General features: G+C 41.5%; 1 protein-coding gene across 1 annotated transcript; it reads right to left on the bottom strand.

Moving 5' to 3' along the window:
- Positions 1 to 528: 528 nt before the first annotated feature.
- On the bottom strand, positions 529 to 18574 carry LOC115114350 (cAMP-responsive element modulator-like). The gene is made up of 8 exons (XM_029642507.2): positions 18441 to 18574; positions 15229 to 15349; positions 14827 to 14958; positions 13931 to 14022; positions 11707 to 11849; positions 11034 to 11210; positions 1994 to 2156; positions 529 to 1626 (listed from the first exon to the last, which is right to left on the bottom strand). The coding sequence occupies exons 2-8, from the start codon at positions 15343 to 15345 to the stop codon at positions 1482 to 1484; spliced, it is 969 nt and encodes a 322-aa protein (XP_029498367.1). The 5' UTR covers positions 15346 to 15349; positions 18441 to 18574; the 3' UTR covers positions 529 to 1481.
- Positions 18575 to 20268: the final 1694 nt, after the last annotated feature.

Below are 20268 nucleotides of genomic sequence, written 5' to 3'. Positions count from 1 at the left end.
TTTAATTGAACTGTGCCATTTGAAAAGAGCACATCAAGTAAAAGGCATAAAAGGCATTCAATCATTGCGCGCGTTAGCGAGCGACTGCGTAGCCGGGTGCTAAAATAGAACTTGGTTCTATTTGTGACGCTCAACGCGCTGCAAGTCCTGCCTCTCAAATCTCCTCATTGGATTTTAGGAGCATATACCTATGTGGGTGATTGAAAGATGAACTGAGGTCCACACTCCGGTCGGTTGTAGTAATGGTGTAATGTTGGTTTCCAACCTCCATATGAAGTCTAGATTTGCCTGTGTTTTAAAATCATTTCAAAACTATGAGGTTGGAATAATGCTGTGAAATTGTCATTTTCTAAATGACAATAATGCCCTTTTAGTGGAAGAGCTGTTTGAAATTTCAGCCTGTTTTTGCGGGATGGTGTTTTGGTCTTCCTGGTGGTAAATTAGTTAGACCTGTAAGAAAGAGCGTTCCAAACCTCTCTGCCAATAACAGCTCAGACCACTCCCAGACAGCCCAAGCTAAATTCTTGCTTGAGAAATAGCTCTTTGCTAAGAAGCAAATTTTTGTTTATTTTTGACCACTTTAATTGAAAACAATCACAGTAAGGTACTTTATTGTAGCCCAGGAAATAGTTGCTATGGAGATAAAAACAGTTGCATTGGACCTTTAAGTCATAAACATTTTTGAATGGACTCAAATGGCCAAATACAGCATTCCAAAACTTCAATGATGTAGAAAGTGTATTCACTCGTCACACTTCGTCCTGAAAGAAGAGGTTCATCTCATTTCACAAAGGAATGTTGACAACAGCCAAGATGAGAATAGAAATATAAGAACAACTCTAGCTAGCAGTGAAAAGTAAAGATGGGTAGGTTTAGCCTGGTCCTAGATCTATTGGTGCTCTTGCCAACTTGATTGGTATCATTGTCAAGCCAAACATGACAATAAGTAACAAGGAGTTGGCATGATAGCATAAACAGACTGGCACTTAGGCTAAGGTAGGTTGGCCTGCTGGTGAGTCTGCTTGCACAAACTTGCTAGCTGATAATGAGGCTCTAACGCAGGTCTTTAGCTTTTGCTTCTCCACTGTGGTGAGTCAGTAGTGGTGAGCGGTGTGCCTTCAGGAAGCACATGTACTTCCTTTTCCTCTGCAGGCTGGATTCTCATTGGTTGCCTCACTGAAAATAGCAAAAGCAAAACGCGGCTGGGCGACACTTGTGTAATCACTTGCAAGCGCATGAGTGAGGACAGACAGGGGCCCTGGGCCAGAGCAAGACTTGACTTGTGCCCGGAGAGCACAAGCCTATGGCCGCCTGACAACCTCTGATGCAGTATCAAAGTGACTGGGCCTGAAAAAGCGGAGTAGACAGTGAAAGTAGTTTTTGTTCCAGTCTTTTAGAGCAGTCAGTCTGTAAACGGAACTATATGAGCCATTTTAGTAGGATCTCTCTCTCCTGGCACAAGGCTGAGTACAGCTACTGAGCTACTCGTTCTTGTGGCAGTAAATGTCCTTTAATGCTCGGAGTTCCTCGATGAGGGTCTTGTTTTGGTTTTCCAGCACGCCCACGCGGTTCTCCAGACACCGGACATACTCTTTCTTTTTCCTGCGGCACTCCCGTGCCGCCTCCCTAGAGAAAACAGGGGAAAAGAGATGGTCAGTGGGAGAAATTCCAGCACTCAGCACCAATAAAAAGTGAACAAATACACCTCAGACGATTCACATAACATCCACTCAACCTTTATTGCTAACCAATTATCAAAAGGGTGCTTTAAAACCTATAGGAAAGGGAGGAAACCGAAAGATGAGTATGAATGATTTTGAAATCTATTCCTCTTTCTCAGTTGTTAGCCAAATTCAGAGAAATTCAAGTAAAATGTGTGTCTGTGTCCCAAAAGGCACCCTACTCTCTTTTGTGTACTACTTTTGATCAGGGCCTCTGGTCAAATGTAAAGGGAATAGGGTGCCATTTGGGACGCCAACTGCGTCCGTCTCACCTGTTCTTCATGAGGCGGACCTCCCTCTTGCGTGTGACCTCCTCAGTGTGCACAGGGGGGCTGTGCATGGACAGGGAGCCTGGGGACGCAGCCATCACCAGGCCCTGGGGTAGGCCCGAAGTGGGCGAACGCAGCTGGTACGCTGGCATATCTCCAGTGGCAGCTAGAAAACACAGACAGAACATCAGGGTTAGTTTTGATAGTAATTTACTTAAATCAAGTTCATCACTTGCACAGAGAGACAGACAGGACATCGGAATACAAATTCTCACTTGTAATGACCGCCTGTACTTAGCTTGCTGGGTGAAAATCAAGTACTGTATTTTTTAACTCAATCCTTCAAATCACAAAGATTACTCATCTATCTATTTACAGGATAAGCAACTGTAAATTGGACGAACTCAAAATACAAATAAAGTAGATGGGAATCCTTTTAACGGCAAAAAAACAACTGACCACTCTTTCTATTAAAATGACCAGACAATCCCAGATTCCAACAGACACAAATGAACTAAGCAAAACAAACCTAATTTCAATTATCATTTTTCTAGACAGATTTAAGATCACAGCACAGCTGCCAAATTAGGGAGTAGTTCTGAGTAGTTCTGTCAAATCTGTATTGGGAGAGTGTGAGAATTCATCCCAAATGGCACCCTATTCCCTCTGGGCCCTGGTCAAAAGTTGTGCACTATAAAGGGAATATGATGCCATTTGGGATGCATTCAGAGCGTGATCCATGACGAGAGCCAAGAACCCTCACCTTTGACTCCTCTGTAAAAAGATTAACCAATGGCCTGTGACTTAACACCAACAACCAGGATTGAGAGACAATCACCTTGCCCAACACAGTAGGCCTAACTCAATTAAAAACCATTTCACTGATTGGTTGTCATAAGCTGCTTGTTCAGAGGTTTTTTATGTAACCAGTGTTCTTGTCTTTATCAGATTATCAACATGCACATTGCCATTAAAGAATAGAGAGCATATTAGCTTTATAGTGCGATGGTGGGGGGGATTAATTACTACAATTATGTGAAGACAATTGTCATTATCTGGTTACTGGGTGGATAACTGCCATCAAAAGTGAAAGAAGAGACAGCCTAACTGATAGCAGCCTACATTATTTGGTGATGATTAATTTAAAAACAATTTCAAAGTACAAAGAAATCCCAGAGTTGCCAGGGGGTAGTCTAGTGGTAGTGCTGCCGCCCCTGAACCACATATACCCCTAGAGAGCGGTTCGATCCCCCATTCCGACTCACTTTCTATACTGTATACCTCTAATCTATTTCCCAATATACCGTACCAGTCAAAAGTGATCAAGGCAAAGGGTGGCTACTTGGAAGAATCTCAAATATAAAATATATTTTGATTTGTTATACACTTTTTTGGTTACTACATGATTCCATATGTGTTATTTCATAGTTTTGATGTCTTCACTATTATTCTACAATGTAGAAAATAAAGAAAAACCCTGGAATGAGTAGGTGTGTCTTGACTGGTACTGTACATTTCAGACACATTTTTTTAAATACATACAAAATACATATATATATTTTAAAGGATAACACATAAAAGCGTAAAATACACTTATTTCCAATGTTTAGAAATTGAGATTCTCATCCGATCGCTGGTATTTTGATAAATACCATTCTAATCTCTTCTAATAGTAACTGCAACGTAACTACAGGAGAGAAGAAACTAAAGATGTTTGTCACAAACTATCATCATGCTTACAGTGCCTTCAGAAAGTATTCACAACCCTGGACTTTTTCCACATTTTGTGTTACAGCCCGATTTAAAATTGATTAAATTTAGATTTTGTGTCACTGGCCTACACATAATACCCCATAATGTCAAAGTGTAATTATGTTTTCATATTTACAAATTCGTCGCAGTGCTTGAGGTGTCACTACAGACCCGGGTTTGATCCCAGGCTGTGCCACAGCCTGCCGTGACTGGGAGACCCATGAGGCGGTGCACAATTGGCCCAGTGTTGCCTGGGTAAGGGGAATGTTTGGCCGGCCAGGATTTCCTTGTCCCATCGCGCTCTAGCGACTCCCTGTGGCAGGCTGGGCACCTGCAAGCTGACATCAGTCGGTGTTTCCTCCGACACATTGGTGTGGCTGTCTTCCGAGTTAAGCGAGCAGTGTTTCAAGAAGCAGTGCGGCTTGGCAGGGTCGTGTTTCGGAGGACGCATGGCTCAGAGGAAAACCTTTGCTCCTCCCAAGTCCGTAGGGGTTGCAGCGAAGGGACAAGAATAACTACCAATTGGGTATCACGAAATTGGGGAGAAAGATTTTTTTAAACTAAACTAAAAGCTGAAATGTCTTGAGTCAATAAGTATTCAACCCCTTTGTTATGGCAAAACGAAATAAGTTCAGGGTAAAAATGTTCTTAACAAGTCACATAAGTTGCATGGACTCTGTGTGCAATAATAGTGTTTAACATTATTTTTGAATAACTACCTCATCTCTGTACTCCACATACAGATAATTGTAAGGTTCCTCAGTCGAGCAGTGAATTTCAAACAGATTCAACCACAAAGACCAGGGAGGTTTTTCCAATGCCTCGCAAAGAACGGCATCTATTGGGAGATGGGTAAAAATAGCAAAAAGCAGACATCGAATACCCCTTTGAGCATGGTGAAGTTATTAATTACACTTTGGATGGTGTATCAATACACCCAGTCACTACAAAGAGACAGGTGTCCTTTCTAATTCAGTTGCAAGAGAGGAAGGAAACCACTCAGGGATTTCTCCATGAGGCCTATGGTGACTTTAAAACAGTTACACAGTTTAATGGCTGATATGTGAAAACTGAGGATGGATTAACAACATTCTAGTTACTCCACAATACTAACCTAAATGACAGAGTGAAGAATGAAAAGGAAGCCTGTACAGAATAAAAATATTCCAAAACAATAATCCTGTTTGCAAGGCACTAAAGTAAAACTGCAAAAAATGTGGCAAAGAAATGAACTTTGACCTGAATACAAAGTGTTATGTTTGGGGCAAATCCAACACAACACACAGAGTACCACTCTTCATATTTTCAAGCATGGAGGTGGCTGCATCATGTTATGGGTGCTGTCATAGACTAGGGATTTTTGGAGGATAAAGAGACACAGAATAGAGCTAAGCACAGGAAAAATCCTAGAGAAAAACCTTGTTCAGTTTGCTTTCCAACAGACACTGAGAGACAAATTAACCTTTCAGCAGGACAATAACCTAAAACAATGGAGATGCTTACCAAGACTACATTGAATGTTCCTGATATGCTTAATTACAGTTTTAAATTTGGATTATCATCTGCAAAAAAAAATCAACAAACAACTTGACAGAGCTTGAAGAATTGTTTAAAGAATAAGGTGATTCTAAAATGTACTGACTCAGGCGTGTGAATAATTATGTAAATGAGACATTTCAGTATTTCATTTTCAATACATTTGTAAAAATGTCTAAACATCTTTTCACTTTGTCATTGGATATTGTGTGTAGATTGGTAAGAATTTTTTTTTTAATCAATTTTGAATTCAGGCTGTATAACAACGTGGAATAAATCAAGGGGTATGAATACTTTCTGAAGGCACCTATATGGCAAGAACAAACAACTATGCTTTCACAAAAAACTAAATTGGTAACATTTATGACTTGATAATAGCCCAAATGCTACCACTGCACTAGTGTTTTAACGCATGAGTGAGCAAGCATCAGCCTGCAGATGTGAGGGGCTACACCAGGCTGAGCTCTTCTCTCTGTCGTCATCTGAGTGGATTACTAAAACTGGCATCGCCTACGCTGTGCTCACTGCTCTCAGAGGGCTCTGTTCTGTCTGTAGCCTAATCACAGCATGACTCCCTGCTGACGTCAATCTGGGTCTCACTCGACACATTTTCATTTCCCTGCCCAGATCTGCTTCCAGGAAACCGGATTGACGTCAACACACATCCACCACCCCTCACACTCGCTGATCCAGAGAAGCATTCTGTTTGAGCATTTCAGGGGGCAGACAGACCGGTACCGGTGGATTGAGCAAGCTAACCAAACACTTACCGCCTTGTTCGGTCAACAGTTTGTCTAGCTTTTCACTACAGGAATGTTGAATGGTAATTATACAGTCCTCTTGCAAAGTGTTCAAGTCTCAGAAAGAACTGTGGGCAATGTGCCTCTGTGGTAGCTAGCTATTAACCCTCAGTCAGTGCACGTCTCAGTTTGCTATTGGTTTACTCTGTTCCCTTAAAAACACTCAGTATCTTGAGAAAATACTCTGAAGACTCCAAGCGAACCTTCGGTAGACTACATACACGTTTTTATCAATGCTTAAAAGTTCTGTAAAGACATTTAACCAACCCAACTTTAAAGTCATTCCTCCCAAAAACAAAATCAAAATGATGTATTTAGCCATCGAAATATAGACGATGCAGATAGATTGATATCTGAATTGTACAACAATGCAGCTATACATTTTCAATTACTGCCAGCATGCAACATTTCATTTTCTATGAAAATCTAAGTCTGAGAAACACTTAGAAAGGAAAACTTAAAAACGACAGTTCCATACCTGATTCAGTCTCATCTCCAGTAACAGCCATATATTCTACTCAACACAGGCTCCACAGAACCAGACACTTTCTCTGTCTTTATTAGACTGTGTCTTTCTATCTGCCTGTGTGTGTCTCGCTCTGCCTGCTCTCTACATGGAGGGGTCACCCATCAACTTTGCACAAAATTACAATTAGGGACATTGACATCACAATGACATCACTGGCCCTGCTGAAGTCAATAAGACATTCTGCCGCAGGCCCCTCCCCCTGCTCTTCTCCTGGATCAAATGCTAAAGTGGAGCAACACAATGCAGCGAGGCAGGGGGGAGGGAAGGAAAGACGCAGGGAGGGCTAGCTGGATATTTTTAGACCCTATGACGCAACTAGGCAACGGAGATCAAACAGGAGGTTAGTGTGCCCAAATAACAGCAGTCGTAGTACTAATGTGAGCACCCTGATGGAAGCAGTCCCTGGGGATTGGCTTTTACTACTTGTTAGGATTATATGATTTGAGGTTTTTCATCCGTTTCTCTGGAAAATAAGTCCAGCTGTAAAGAAGTACCATTGAAATACAGGGAAACTGACATTTAAGGGAAAACATTACAATGCTCTGATGAACTATCTAAAACCATTAATATACACTACCATTCAAAAGTTTGGGCTCACTTAGAAATGTCCTTGTTTTTTAAAGAAAAGCACATTTTTCATCCATTAATACAATATCAAATTGATCAGAAATACAGTGCAGACATTGTTAAAGTTGTAAATGACTATTGTAGCTGGAAACGGCTGATTTTTTATGGAATATCTACATAGGTGTACAGAGGCCTATTATCAGCAACCATCACTCTTGTGTTCCAATGACACGTTGTGTTAGCTAATCCAAGTTTATCATTTTAAAAAGGCTAATTGATCATTAGAAAACCCTTTTGCAATTATGTTAGCATAGCAGAAAACTGTTGTGCTAATTAAAGAAGCAATAAAACTGTCCTTTTTAGACTAACGGGGTATATAGAGCATCAGCATTTGTGGGTTCGATTACCGGCTCAAAATGGCCAGAAACAAATAAATTTCTTCCAAAACTTCTCAGTCTATTCTTGTTCTGAGAAATGAAGGCTTTTCCATGCGAGAAATTGCCAAGACACTGAAGATCTCGAACAAAGCTGTGTACTACTCCCTTCACAGAACAGCGCAAAATGTATCTAACCAGAATAGAAAGAGGAATGGGAGGCCCTGGTGCACAACTGAGCAAGAGGACAAGTACATTAGAGTATCTAGTTTGAGAAACAGACGACAAGTCCTCAACTGGCAGCTTCATTAAATAGTACCCGCAGTTTCAAAAGTGAAGAGGCGACTCCGGGATGCTGGCCTTTTTAAATGGACAGAAATTTTTGCTTTTCTTTCAAAAACAAGGACATTTCTAAGTGACCCCAAACTTTTGAACGGTAGTGTATACTCTATTGTTAAATCATGACACTGGTTGCATGGTACTGTAAGTAACATTACAGGGTCAACCAACCATGCTTGACATTTCTTTGAGAAAAACTAGTCATGCTCCAGCCACTTAGTCTTCTGTTCTTCTGCTAAATGAATGCAAACCCATGACTTAATTAATCACACTATTTCAATGTAATCTAATGAAATAACTAGGAAGCCTAAGGACAGAAAGACCAGATGGTTAGAAAGTTCAGACTGTGTCCAAAATGTGAACCCTATTACCCATGGGTCCTGGTCAAAAGTATTGCATTATATAGGGCAGTGTTCCCAAATTGGGGGCCCGCAGGCCAAATTTGGCTTTCAGGTGATTTTATTTGGCCACCTAAGTTCTGAGCATTTTTTTTATTTTTATTGATATTTTAATAAAAAAACATTTAGTTGCTAGACATCTCATTGAGCATCCCTAAAGCCAACACCTCATTCGGCCGCCTTTCGTTCCAGTACTCTGCTGCCTGTGACTGGAACGAATTGCAAAAATCTATCTGAGCAGCTAACCGATCGCTGCAGCTGTACATAATCTATTGGTAAATAGTCCACCCATTTTCACCTACCTCATCCCCAGTTTTTATTTATTTACTTTTCTGCTCTTTTGCACACAAATATCTCTACCTGTACATGATCATCTGATCATTTATCACTCCAGTGTTAATCTGCAAAATTGTAATTATTCACCTACCTCCTCATGCCTTTTGCACACATTGTATATAGACTCCCCTTTTTTCTCTACTGTGTTATTGACTTGTTAATTGTTTACTCCATGTGTAACTCTGTGTTGTCTGTTCACACTGCTATGCTTTATCTTGGCCAGGTCGCAGTTGCAAATGAGAACCTGTTCTCAACTAGCCTACCTGGTTAAATAAAGGTGAAATAAAAAATTAAAAAATAAATAAAAGACTGAAAACACCAGCAAAGCAAATGGGCTAGTCGGTCCGAGTCACGGATGGGCTTGTCGGTCCTTGTCACGGATGGGCTAGTCGGTCCTTGTCACGGATGGGCTAGTCGGTCCTTGTCACGGATGGGCTAGTCGGTCCTTGTCACGGATGGGCTAGTCGGTCCTTGTCACGGATGGGCTAGTCGGTCCGAGTCACGGAAGGGCTAGTCGGTCCGAGTCACGGAAGGGCTAGTCGGTCCTTGTCACGGATGGGCTAGTCGGTCCGAGTCACGGGTGGGCTAGTCTGTCCGAGTCACGGGTGGGCTAGTCGGTCCGAGTCACGGGTGGGCTAGTCGGTCCGAGTCACGGGTGGGCTAGTCGGTCCTTGTCACGGGTGGGCTAGTCGGTCCTTGTCACGGGTGGGCTAGTCGGTCCTTGTCACGGGTGGGCTAGTCGGTCCTTGTCACGGGTGGGCTAGTCGGTCCTTGTCACGGATGGGCTATTGCAGCAGACGACCACACACACCGGGTTCCACTCCTATTAGCTAAAAACAAGAAGAAGCGGCTCCAGTGGGCACGTGATCACCAACACTGGACAATAAAATAAAAACATCCTTATTTAGGGAACAGCATGCCATTTAGGACATAAAGAGTTTGTAGTTCATGTAGCCCTTTACACTCATACCCGTCCGTGTTCAGGTTGAAAAAGGCAAATTTGGGCACTGATTAGTAACTAAATTGAAACGCAGTGGCTGTACAGTAACATACTATGTATGACATCAGAGCTCAGGCTCTGTGCTTCACAGTGCTGTATGGGTTTTGACTGACAAGCCGTTCTGAACTTGAGCACTGCACACAACAAGAAGTTGCCCCCATCCCTCCCGCTAATTGGGCAACTTTTGCAGATTTTGGGTTGTCTGAGTGAGGGAAATCCTGTAAATGAAAAGGGCTCTATGTATTTTGGAGACATTGAGGATTATAATAAATACCACTTTGATGTCATACAAGCAGGCCAAACACTGTGATTTCAAATGTGCATTTCACATTTCCATATCATAAAACTCATGTCATGTTTTTATTTTACCTTTATTTAACTAGGAAAGTCAGTTAAGAACAAATTATTATTTTCAATGACGGCCTAGGAACAGTGGGTTAACTGCCTGTTCAGGGGCAGAACAACAGATTTGTACCTTGTCAGCTCGGGGATTTGAACTTGCAACCTTTCGGTTACTAGTCCAACACTCTAACCACTAGGCTACTCTGATCACTATGTTTGATGTACAGTTACAAGATGACATGGCATCAAACCCTGGGTTGTTCTGAACAGAATGAGCCTGTTTGCCTGTTGTGAAGAGAATTCACTGCGGAACACCTGAAGGCACTCATGACTCCTTTCTATGCACACCAAAATAACGATCCGTTTCTCTGAATTGCCTTGTAAAAGCCTAACACTAAAATGTATTTGATCATTTAGATAGCCATGTTGGCAATAGAACAATTTTAAATAATTCCTACCTGACCCAGATTGTGTTTTTAGATTGAGTAAACAACGACAGTAATTGTGTGATAGTGGGGATGCAGGGTTGTGTTCTAAACAAAAACACTACAAGTGTGCTTGCTCTAGTCCCTCAACGGCACAGCTAAAAGAGCTCCAAAAAGTACCTTAGTGTTGAAGACTTCTTTGAGTCATAAAAGTGCATTGAATTGACTTAGGAACTGTGTACTTTGGAGAGATGTGTGTCCACTTGGAGACACCAGTTAATCCTCTCACTCAAACCCTTATGTTGCACCTACCCCACATGTTCCAGGAATATTCTTATCATGTTACTGAATGTATCCACAGTATTTTCAGATTTCGTTATCAACAAATATGGTGAAAAGTACAGTAAACGTAAAATGCACATAAAATCAACATTGTAGTGTTTGGATTCAGTCTTGTGTCAGGTGAACTGTTGTGTCCTCAACTTTGGTCTCATCATTTTCCCATAATCTCCAAACTGTTCCCTTTCAATTGCGACCATGCGTATGTATATGCTTTTCATATTTCCTCTGTAAGAAACAGTTTAATTTACACGTATCCACATAAGCCAATTCCCACGAGTGTAAAGGGTTCAGTTCAGTTCTTACCTTGTATCACCATCTGGCCACCTTGCACAGAGAATAACTGCTGTCCTGAGTCCCCTGCCTGGGCTGCGTACTGCAGGATCTGGGTACCAGAGTTGGACATGGCCAGCGACTGTACACCCTGGAGGCCCTCACTGCCTGGGCTGGCTATCTGGATGGCTCCCCCCTGGGTGATGGCAACTGAGGAGGGACACACGTTTTTAGAAGGGTTACTCAGAGGTATATGTGGATGTTAGTGTGAATCTAAAGAAGGTACCAAAACATGAATAATCAATGTGCAGAAGTAAAAGGGTGTGGGAGTTTATTTTGTCAACGAGGGACAAAAGCCGCATGCAGTTCTGCATTTTTGACCACTGCGACAAATAGCTCATTACTGTTATCAGCCGTTTCTAAGCAGCACCTTTCGATCTATTAGATTAGATGTTTTCTTCAAATGTAAACAAGTACTGTACTTTATGGATGGTAAGGTTGGGTGACTGGCTTATTGATGCATGAATTTAGCCTCCACAATGAATCCTTAGTTTAAGATCTCTTACACAATAACACAAAGTGGATATAGAACTTAATGTCACAATAGTGAGTGCACGTCAACATTTACACCATAGTTGCGTACCAACTATGGCAACCTATTCCTTGTATAGTGCACCACTTTTCACCAGAGCCTAATGAAACTCACTGTATTGGCCACAGCTGGTCTGATAGATTGAAGTTGGAACTTGAACTGAAGAGACACTGGAGGGTGGAACCTCATCTTCAGGTTTCTCCTCCTCAATTCTTGGAATTGAGGAGGAATCCGTTGATAGTTCATTGAGGATTTTTCTGAAGGAAAGAGGAAAGCACGTAATAAACTACTCTGCTTGGATTGCTTTGAAATGTCAATGGTTATACAGTGCCTTTGGAAAGTATTCAGACCCCTAGACTTTCTCCACATTTTGTTACATTACAGCCTTATTCTAAAATTGATTCCCTTAAAAAAAATCCTCAGCAATATACACACCCCATAATGAAAGTGAAAACACGCCTTTAGAAATAAAGGCGAAAAAAACAGAAATACCTTATTTACATAACTATTCAGACCCTTTGCTATTGAGCTCAGGTACATCCTGTTTCCATTGATCATCCTTGAGATATTTCTACAACTTGGAGTCCACCTGTGGCTCCCGAATGGCTCAGCGGTCTAAGGCACCGCATCTAAGTTCAAGAGGAGTCACTACAGTCCCTGGTTCGAATCCAGGTTGTATCACATCCGGCCGTGATTGGGAGTCCCATAGTGCGGTGCGCAATTGGCCCAGCGTCGTCCGGGTTTGGCCGGGGTAGGCAATCATTGTAAATAAGAATTTGTTCTTAACTGACTAGTTTTTTTTTTTAAATGCAATTGTTTGGACATGATTAAGAAAGGCACACATCTTTCTATATAAGGTCCCACAGTTGACAGTGCATGTCTGAGCAAAAACCAAGCTCAGAGACAGGATTGTGTTGAGGCTGGGGAAGGGTACCCAAAACATTTCTGCAGCATTGAAGGTCCCCAAGAACACAGTGGCCTCCAACATTCTTAAAATCAAAGAAGTTTGGAACCACCAAGACTGGCTGCCCGGCCAAACTGAGCAATCGGGGGAGAACGGCCTTGGTCAGGGATGTGTCCAAGAATCTGATGGTCACTCTGACAGCGCTCTAGAGTTCCGTTGTGGAGACGGGATAACCTTTCCAGAAGGACAACAATCTCTGCAACACTCCACCAATCAGTCCTTTTTGGTAGAGTGGCCAGACGGAAGCCACTCCTCAGTAAAAGGCACATGACAGCCTGCTTGGAGTTTGCCAAACGGCACCTAAAGTGAGAAACAAGATTCTCTGGTCTGATGAAACCAAAATTCAACACTTTGGCATGAATGCAGAGTGTCACGTCTGGAGGAAACCTAGCACTATCCACACGGTGAAGAATGGTGGTGGCAGCATCACACTGTGGGGATTTCTTTCATCGGCATGGACTGAGAGACTAGTCAGGATTGAGGCAAAGATGGAGCAAAGTACAGAGAGATCCTCCTCCAGAGCGCTCAGGACTTCAAAATGGGGCAAAGGTTCACCTTCCAACAGGACAACAACCATAAGCACACAGCCAAGACAACGCAGGAGTGGCTTCCTTGAGTGGCCCAGCCAGAGCCTAGACTTGAACCCAATCAAACATCTCTGGAGAGACCTGAAAATAGCTAGCTGTGCAGCGATGCTCCTCATCCAACCTGACAGAGCTTGAGAGGATCTGCAGAGGGGAATGGGAGAAACCCCAAATACAGGTGTACCAAGCATGTAGCATCATACCCAAGAAGACTCTAGGCTGTAATCGCTGCCAAAGGTGCTTCATCAAAGTACTGAGTAAAGGTTCTGAATACTTATTTAAATGTAATATTACATTTTTTCTTTTTTTCAAATTTGTTAAAATATGTTTTTACTTTGTCATTATGGGGTATTGTGAGTAGATTGAGGATATTTTGTGTTTTAATCAATTTTATAATAAGGCTGTAACATATCAAAATGTGGAAAAGGTCAAGCGGTCTGAATACTTTCCGATTGAACTGTATATTAAAATGTTGTCATTTAGCAGACACTCTTATCCAGAGCGACTTACAGGAGCAATTAGGGTTAAGTGCCTTGTTGAAGAGCACAGACATATTTTTTACCTAGTCGGATCGGGTATTCAAACCAGTGACCTTTTGGCCCAACACTCCTAACCGCTACACTACGTGCTGCCCCAAATATATAAACTTACACCCTGTTCCATTTATAGTGCACTACTTTTAACCAGGGCCCATAGATGTCTGGTCAAAAGTAATACACTATATAGGGAATAAGGTGTCCTTTGGGACACATAACATTTTTATATTTGCAATGTTTTCATGTCTGCCTACCGATAAGATGGGCGTCTTGAGAGAATCTCTCTTCTTTTCTGTGTGTCTGTGACTGCCGACTCCCCACCTTCAAGCCCAGCTATAGAGGTGATCTGGAGCAAAAAAAAGTAATGCATAGACACTGTGTAGGGCCACCTCCCTCCATTTTAAAATACCTTACTGAATACTGAAACATAAGTCTTTCCAAAACAGTATAAATCTCAGGTTGTGTCCCAAATAACACCCTATTGCCCTATTCACATGGCTCTAGTCAAAGGTAGTGCACTATAGGGAATAGAGTGCCATTTGTGACTCATTCTTTGTTGGGGAGTGTGATTTAGAGAAAAAAAAGGAAAATGAGCGTGACGTGCTGATTTGTCGAATGCAAGCAGACAGCGTGTTTTCTAAGAGACTGCCAGACACAATACAACATCCGGTGCATGAAGGTCAAACTGATTAGCTTAAATCACAGATTCCATTTCTCAGACAAGGCCAATTAAGAGAGGTTGCTGCATTAGAGCCAGAACACCCACACCTGTAGATGTGAAGATACCCTTTGTTACATCCTTGGCATCACTGATACACAACATCAGAAACTACTAGCCTGGCCCCAGATATGTCTGTGCTCTTCCTAACTCCATTGCTGTCATTATCAACGACATGACAAAGAGTGACAAGAATTTGGCATGATGGGACAGACTGGCACTCAGGTTAACAAACTACAGCTACAAGTCCCTAAAACCATTCTGGAATTGTTCTACGGGGAAAAAACTAACTACTGAATTACTGTATTGAGCCAAGACGATTGACCCTTGAGGCTGCATCCCCAATGACAAAAGTAGTGAACTATAGGGAAGGAGATGCAAGTTTGGACCCAACCTGAGGGTATAAGGAAGGGATGGAGCTCTAGTAGCTACCTGTACAGTCTGCATCTGTGGTGACTGGATGACAGAGGCCTGAGGAGCCTGGATGACAGCCTGGACCTGAACTGTCTGCTCAACGGGTAACTGCACCACTGTCATGCCAGCGGAGTCTCCTGTTCCGGAAACCTGGAGAAAAACAAGAGACGTTCAATTGTTTTACTACCTATTAACAATATTTGAAAAAAGGATGCTCCAGCATCAGTGTGTCTAAATTAGCTTGTTTGTGCCATCATGCCAACTCCTTGTCATGTATTGTTGCGTTTGGCTTGACAATGAGAAATGGAGTTAGCAAGAGCACCAACATAACTGGGACCAGGCTTTAGACCCTGATGCATCTCTGAATATAAGAGTGATGAGTGATAATGGCCACAACACACACTACACAAAAGGTGATACCTGAGTAACTACAGCAGTCGGTGAGTTGGATTCGCTCTGACTTGGTTCTTCATCAGACAGAGAGTAATCAACACTTCCATCCTGCTGTGATGACGCAACCGCTGTGTCCATGGTCATCGGACTGGATATGTCAGGAAATTGAGCACAATTGAAGGGGAAGTTCACAATTTTTTTCATGTATCCTTATTTTCACTCTTCCTGTAGCTTGTAGTTGATTAATTTATATTTTTTATGTTTTGTATCATTACAAAGGAAATTGGTTGTCACATTTTTCTGAGTGATCACTTGCAATTGACTATAAAGCAATAAAGCATATAAGAAAACACTCCACACCAACTCATATTACATCAAAATCTCATTCTAAATTGTCTGCACTCAATAAAAAATTCCACTGTGCCATGAATCCATATTTCAATAAAAAAAAATGAATTAAACTACAACAAAAATGTGTAGGGTATTACTGAGCAAATAACCAAAATGCTGGTTATTTTTCTGTTTTTAAACAACTAATTGAGCAACGTAGGTTCAATTACTTTAATTCCATTAAAAAAAGAATCTGTGCTCTCGGTGCAGTTTCTTTAGAGATAATTAGATCAAGCCTGAACTGTGCGATGTAGTATAGAGTTGCAGTTTCCAACAGGCCAATATTCTAAATAGTTGAACGCAGAAAACGTGGTAATTAGCTACAATGACCATAATCCATTGTTCGCCCACCTACTTGTCCAGTCTGTGGAGCAGACAGGGGGAGAGAATGTGCGATCAAGAGGGATAGAAATAAGTTGCTTCGCGAGGTATCTTTACCTTAAAAATACATGATCTAAGTGATTGATAGTTGGTATTCAGCAGTCATAAAAGTATGCCTCATTTACTTTGAAGAACTACTAAAACGGTGATTTTGTCAAACATCATAGGCAGCAGCTCTATAGAGATGATGACTTGGAATGAAATAAAACAAATGTGATATACACAACTGAAACATTTTATTAAAGTAAAGTGATTAAAATGGTTAATAAGTGATCAGCAGTAATGGACAGTCACTAAAAAGGCCGTTGGATCGAATCCCCGAGCTGACAAGGTCTGTCATTCTGCCCCTTAGCAACTCAGTTACCCCCTGTTCCCCGGGCGCCAAAGAAGTGGATGTTGATGAAGGCAGCCCCCCGCGCCTCTCTGTTAAATACGGAAGACACATTTCAGTTGTACAACTGACTAGGTATCCCCCTTTCCCATCATGGGACTTTAATTCATTTCTTTTATTCAGCATTCAATCCACATAAAAAAAATCTAAATCAAAACCGAAAACCATGTGATTTTTTTGTAATCGAATCAACCCAAAAAAGCACTAATCACTTTTCACTTGCGCAGTGACATTAAGAATGGAATTCTGTAATGAGTTGGATTGGAACATTGCCAAAACATGTAGCACCCACCTGGGTGATGCCATGGCTGCTGAAAAGTGCACAAAAAGCCACCCTAATAGATGATTATATAAGAACAAATTATGCTCCCTTTGGGAAATGCAAGTTTAAGACTATTTCAATATTATATCATTAGATTAAAGCAATTCATGTTGTCATTTGTACAGAACAACTGCCTGATTACTCAAAAACAGTGCTGGTTGATTGGGCTGCCATCAAAATCAAATCAAATTTTATTGGTCACATATACATGGTTAGCAGATTAATGCGAGTGTAGCAAAATGCTTGTGCTTCTAGTTCCGACCATGCAGTAATATCTAACAAGTAGTCTAACAATTTCACAACAACTACCTTATACACACACGTGTAAAGGAATGCATAAGAATATGTAACAGAACTGTTAGCACATTTGTTTTATTTAACTAGGCAAATCAGTTAAGAACAAATTTTTATTTACAATGACGGCCTACCCCGGTCAAAACCTAACCCAGACGACGCTGGGTCAATTGCGCACCGCCCTATGTGACTCCCAATCACGGCCAGTTGTGATACAGCCTGGGATCGAACAAGGGTCTGTAGTGACGCCTCTTGCACTGAGATGCAGTACATTAGATCGCTACGCCACTTGGGAGGCCATTAGTTAAAGTATTGTGTTAGGGTCCTCCTGTACTGTAAACATATTGATTAAACTGGGATACACACTTCAAAGAAATGCAAGGAATGCCTAGTGTCTTCGCATGTTGGAGAACAAATGCCATCCATTCGAGGGCTTTTGATTTACAGTGGCCTACTGTGTACGCTGGGTACAGACAAACCCCTTCAGTGACAATGCATTACATGAAACACATACACGTTTGATTTAATTCAAATTAATATATTCAATTAAACATTGTGTGAAACGTGATTGTTGCGTTTGCTTGGTTTATGTTTTCAAATTTTTTATAGTGCTTTCAAGTCAACTGGGACCTCCGGGGGGGAAAAACGAGTTCTAAAACAGTCGGTGATCTTCAGGTCGGAGCGCTATAAAGAAACCAGGGTTTCTGAGTTGGAATTCCGAGTTGGATAACCGTTCCAAAAGATTTTCCCCAGTCAGAGCTGTGCCCCCCGGAAAAACTCCCATGTAGCAAAGACAGCCGCATGCCTGTCTGAATACAAAAGGGGAGGGTCCAGAGTTTCGAAGCTGTCACTCTGAAATTGTTTATTTGTCGCGAGCTAGCTTATAACATCTGTAGCCATATTCAGCACCTAAACCAGATATACTTTGGGTACATTTATTAACAGGGTATTTTTTTCGTAAGCTGGCTGACTAACGTTACCTTTCCAAAAAATGTAACGCGAATGGAGTAGCGTAATTTATGCAGTTGAAGACAAACGCTCGAGAGAAAATGCGATGTAAACACCGAAAAGCACGAAAGGTGGATAGCAAACGTTATTTCTCACGTAACTAACGTTAGCTAGTAGCAGACAGCTTCTAGTTTTAAAAAAAGTAATACGGACGCTGGCTGGCAAGCCAATTCACTGTCTATACCAGTTTAACGTTAGTTAGCAAGCGAGCAAACTGTTCCATTCGTGTCAATGCATAAAGTAGTTCAGCTGGCTAACACACAGGAAGGAGATTGTCCACGTAACCAGAGCTAGCAACTAGCTTTAGCTAACATTGTCATTAGCCTGTAGATTCAACTGACAAATTGGAAGTTTGTCCATGCGTCATTGTAAACGGTGATCTTTCTGTTTTGTTGGCTCTACTTTTTTTCTTCAGAACGAGTCCCACGACTAGTCTACCGTGTAATAACTTACCAAAGTTTTACGTAGTCAGACTCGTCACTAATTATGGTAGGAGTGGATGGCTCGACCCTCTGCCCACGTATTCCCCACGTCAGTCTTGATGATGCAGTGCTAAAATGTCGACCAAGCGCTCGTCCTCTCCAACTGAACACCACAGGGGAAAAAACTACACATGGGAGGAGCTTTACACATTACTGTAGATTGAGGACAACAAATATAATTTCTCTACAATTGTATGACTCTAGACAGCAATGTACTGCACGACTCGTAAAAACATGTTATAATTCACTTATATTTAACCTTTTTTGATACCGTATATCAAAATCAATAGGTTACTGACAAAGTGAAAAATACGTTTAAGAGTAGACCAAGCATTCTGTAATTATCTCATCCATCCCATATGCACAGTAACGTTACACACTAAATAGTTTGACATGTATATTTTGTTCATATTTTGGAGGCCTAACCTGTTACGTACAGTATTTAAATATTACCCAAATGTGCCATCTAGTGGTTGTAAAGGAGAAGAAAACACTGCATTGGAAATGTAAGCTACTATTTATATAGCGAATTGGTAATGGCGTCTTTTTACAGGCACTAACTCTGCCATTCGTTGGACAAAGCCTATGGGGGAAATTAATGGCGTTTTTGTAGGGTATTTGGATAAACGCCGAAAAGAAGGTTTGTGAACACAGGCTTATGTTTCGTATTATGAGATAATCTTCATCGGCTAACGTCACTTTTTGTAAATTTTGAAGAATTTAATGTGTAACCTTTAATTAACTAGGCAAGCCAGTTAAGAACACATTCGTATTTACAATGGACGGCCAAGCCCGGACGACACTGGGGCAATTGTAGGACTCCCAATCACGGCCAATTGTGAAACAGCCTGGATAATAGACAAATGGACCTGACCAGACAGCTCAGAACTTCTGCTCTTTTCTGTCCATAAAAAAAAAAAATGGATTGGTGGAAGAGGCATGCAAGGAAGGAGGGAGTGGTGGAGCAAGGCATCCCCCAAGGCTATATGCCCTAAGGTTTATCAGAACTGGCGTAGATCAGTCTCACCCTTTTCTTTTCCCGACATAAGTTTGTTGTGTAAAAATAAATATATATACATATAGCTCACAACTGTGCGGGGGGAGAGGGGTGGGGACGCTAAAGATGCAGTGCCTTATATACCGCTGCGCTACTCGGGAGTCCAAAAACCACATACAGGATTCATAAGGATCATGTTAACTGACTGCTATTATCTTATAGAACCAAACTTATTTCCGGGGTTTTAGGACTACACGCGGGCGAGCTCTATGGCAATATTTTACAGAAAACTAAATTAGAACGTTTGGATACATCTGAATTTGTCCTCCAAAGTAGGTCCACAGTTCATTGACTAACAGCTATTATTTACCTGACTGGCTCTGGATTGAACTGTTGCTCTCATTCACTCAAGGCTACTAATGTATTGACAGTCAATACAACGGGCTAGATTGAACTAGACTATTCACGTTTTCATTGGTAGCACTGGTGCTCCCAACTTTTAAAAGTTCGCACCACCAAACAGAATAGGAGCACCAGAAAAAGTGATTAGACTTTAATGAATGCTACCTTAGTTTGAAAACACCTCTCCAGCCTCTTTCCTTTCTTCCAGTGCCAACTTAAACCATATGGGTAAGATACCAGTTTCAGTGGTGTAGCCAGAAATGTGTTGGTGGGTGGGCTTGCAGACATTTGGATGGATGGACACTAAACAAAAATATAAATGCAACAATTTCAAAGATTTTACTGGGTTACAGTTCATTTAATGAAATTAGGCTCTAAATCTATGGATTTCATATGACTG

Source organism: Oncorhynchus nerka, linkage group LG9b, assembly GCF_034236695.1.
Source record: "Oncorhynchus nerka isolate Pitt River linkage group LG9b, Oner_Uvic_2.0, whole genome shotgun sequence".
Classification (NCBI taxonomy): Eukaryota; Metazoa; Chordata; class Actinopteri; order Salmoniformes; family Salmonidae; genus Oncorhynchus; species Oncorhynchus nerka.
Note: the sequence above shows the minus strand (reverse complement) of the source record. Positions and strands in the feature narration are given on the sequence as shown.

What these genes read in the sequence shown, in the direction of transcription:
- LOC115114350 (XM_029642507.2), bottom strand. Translation starts at nt 15,345, where the DNA reads ATGACCATGGACACAGCGGTTGCGTCATCACAGCAGGATGGAAGTGTT. An exon ending in CACAGATGCAGACTGTACAG is followed by an intron (nt 14,023 to 14,826) that starts GTAGCTACTAGA and finishes TTTTTGCTCCAG; the next exon opens with ATCACCTCTATAGCTGGGCT. An exon ending in TCAAGACGCCCATCTTATCG is followed by an intron (nt 11,850 to 13,930) that starts GTAGGCAGACAT and finishes TCTTTCCTTCAG; the next exon opens with AAAAATCCTCAATGAACTAT.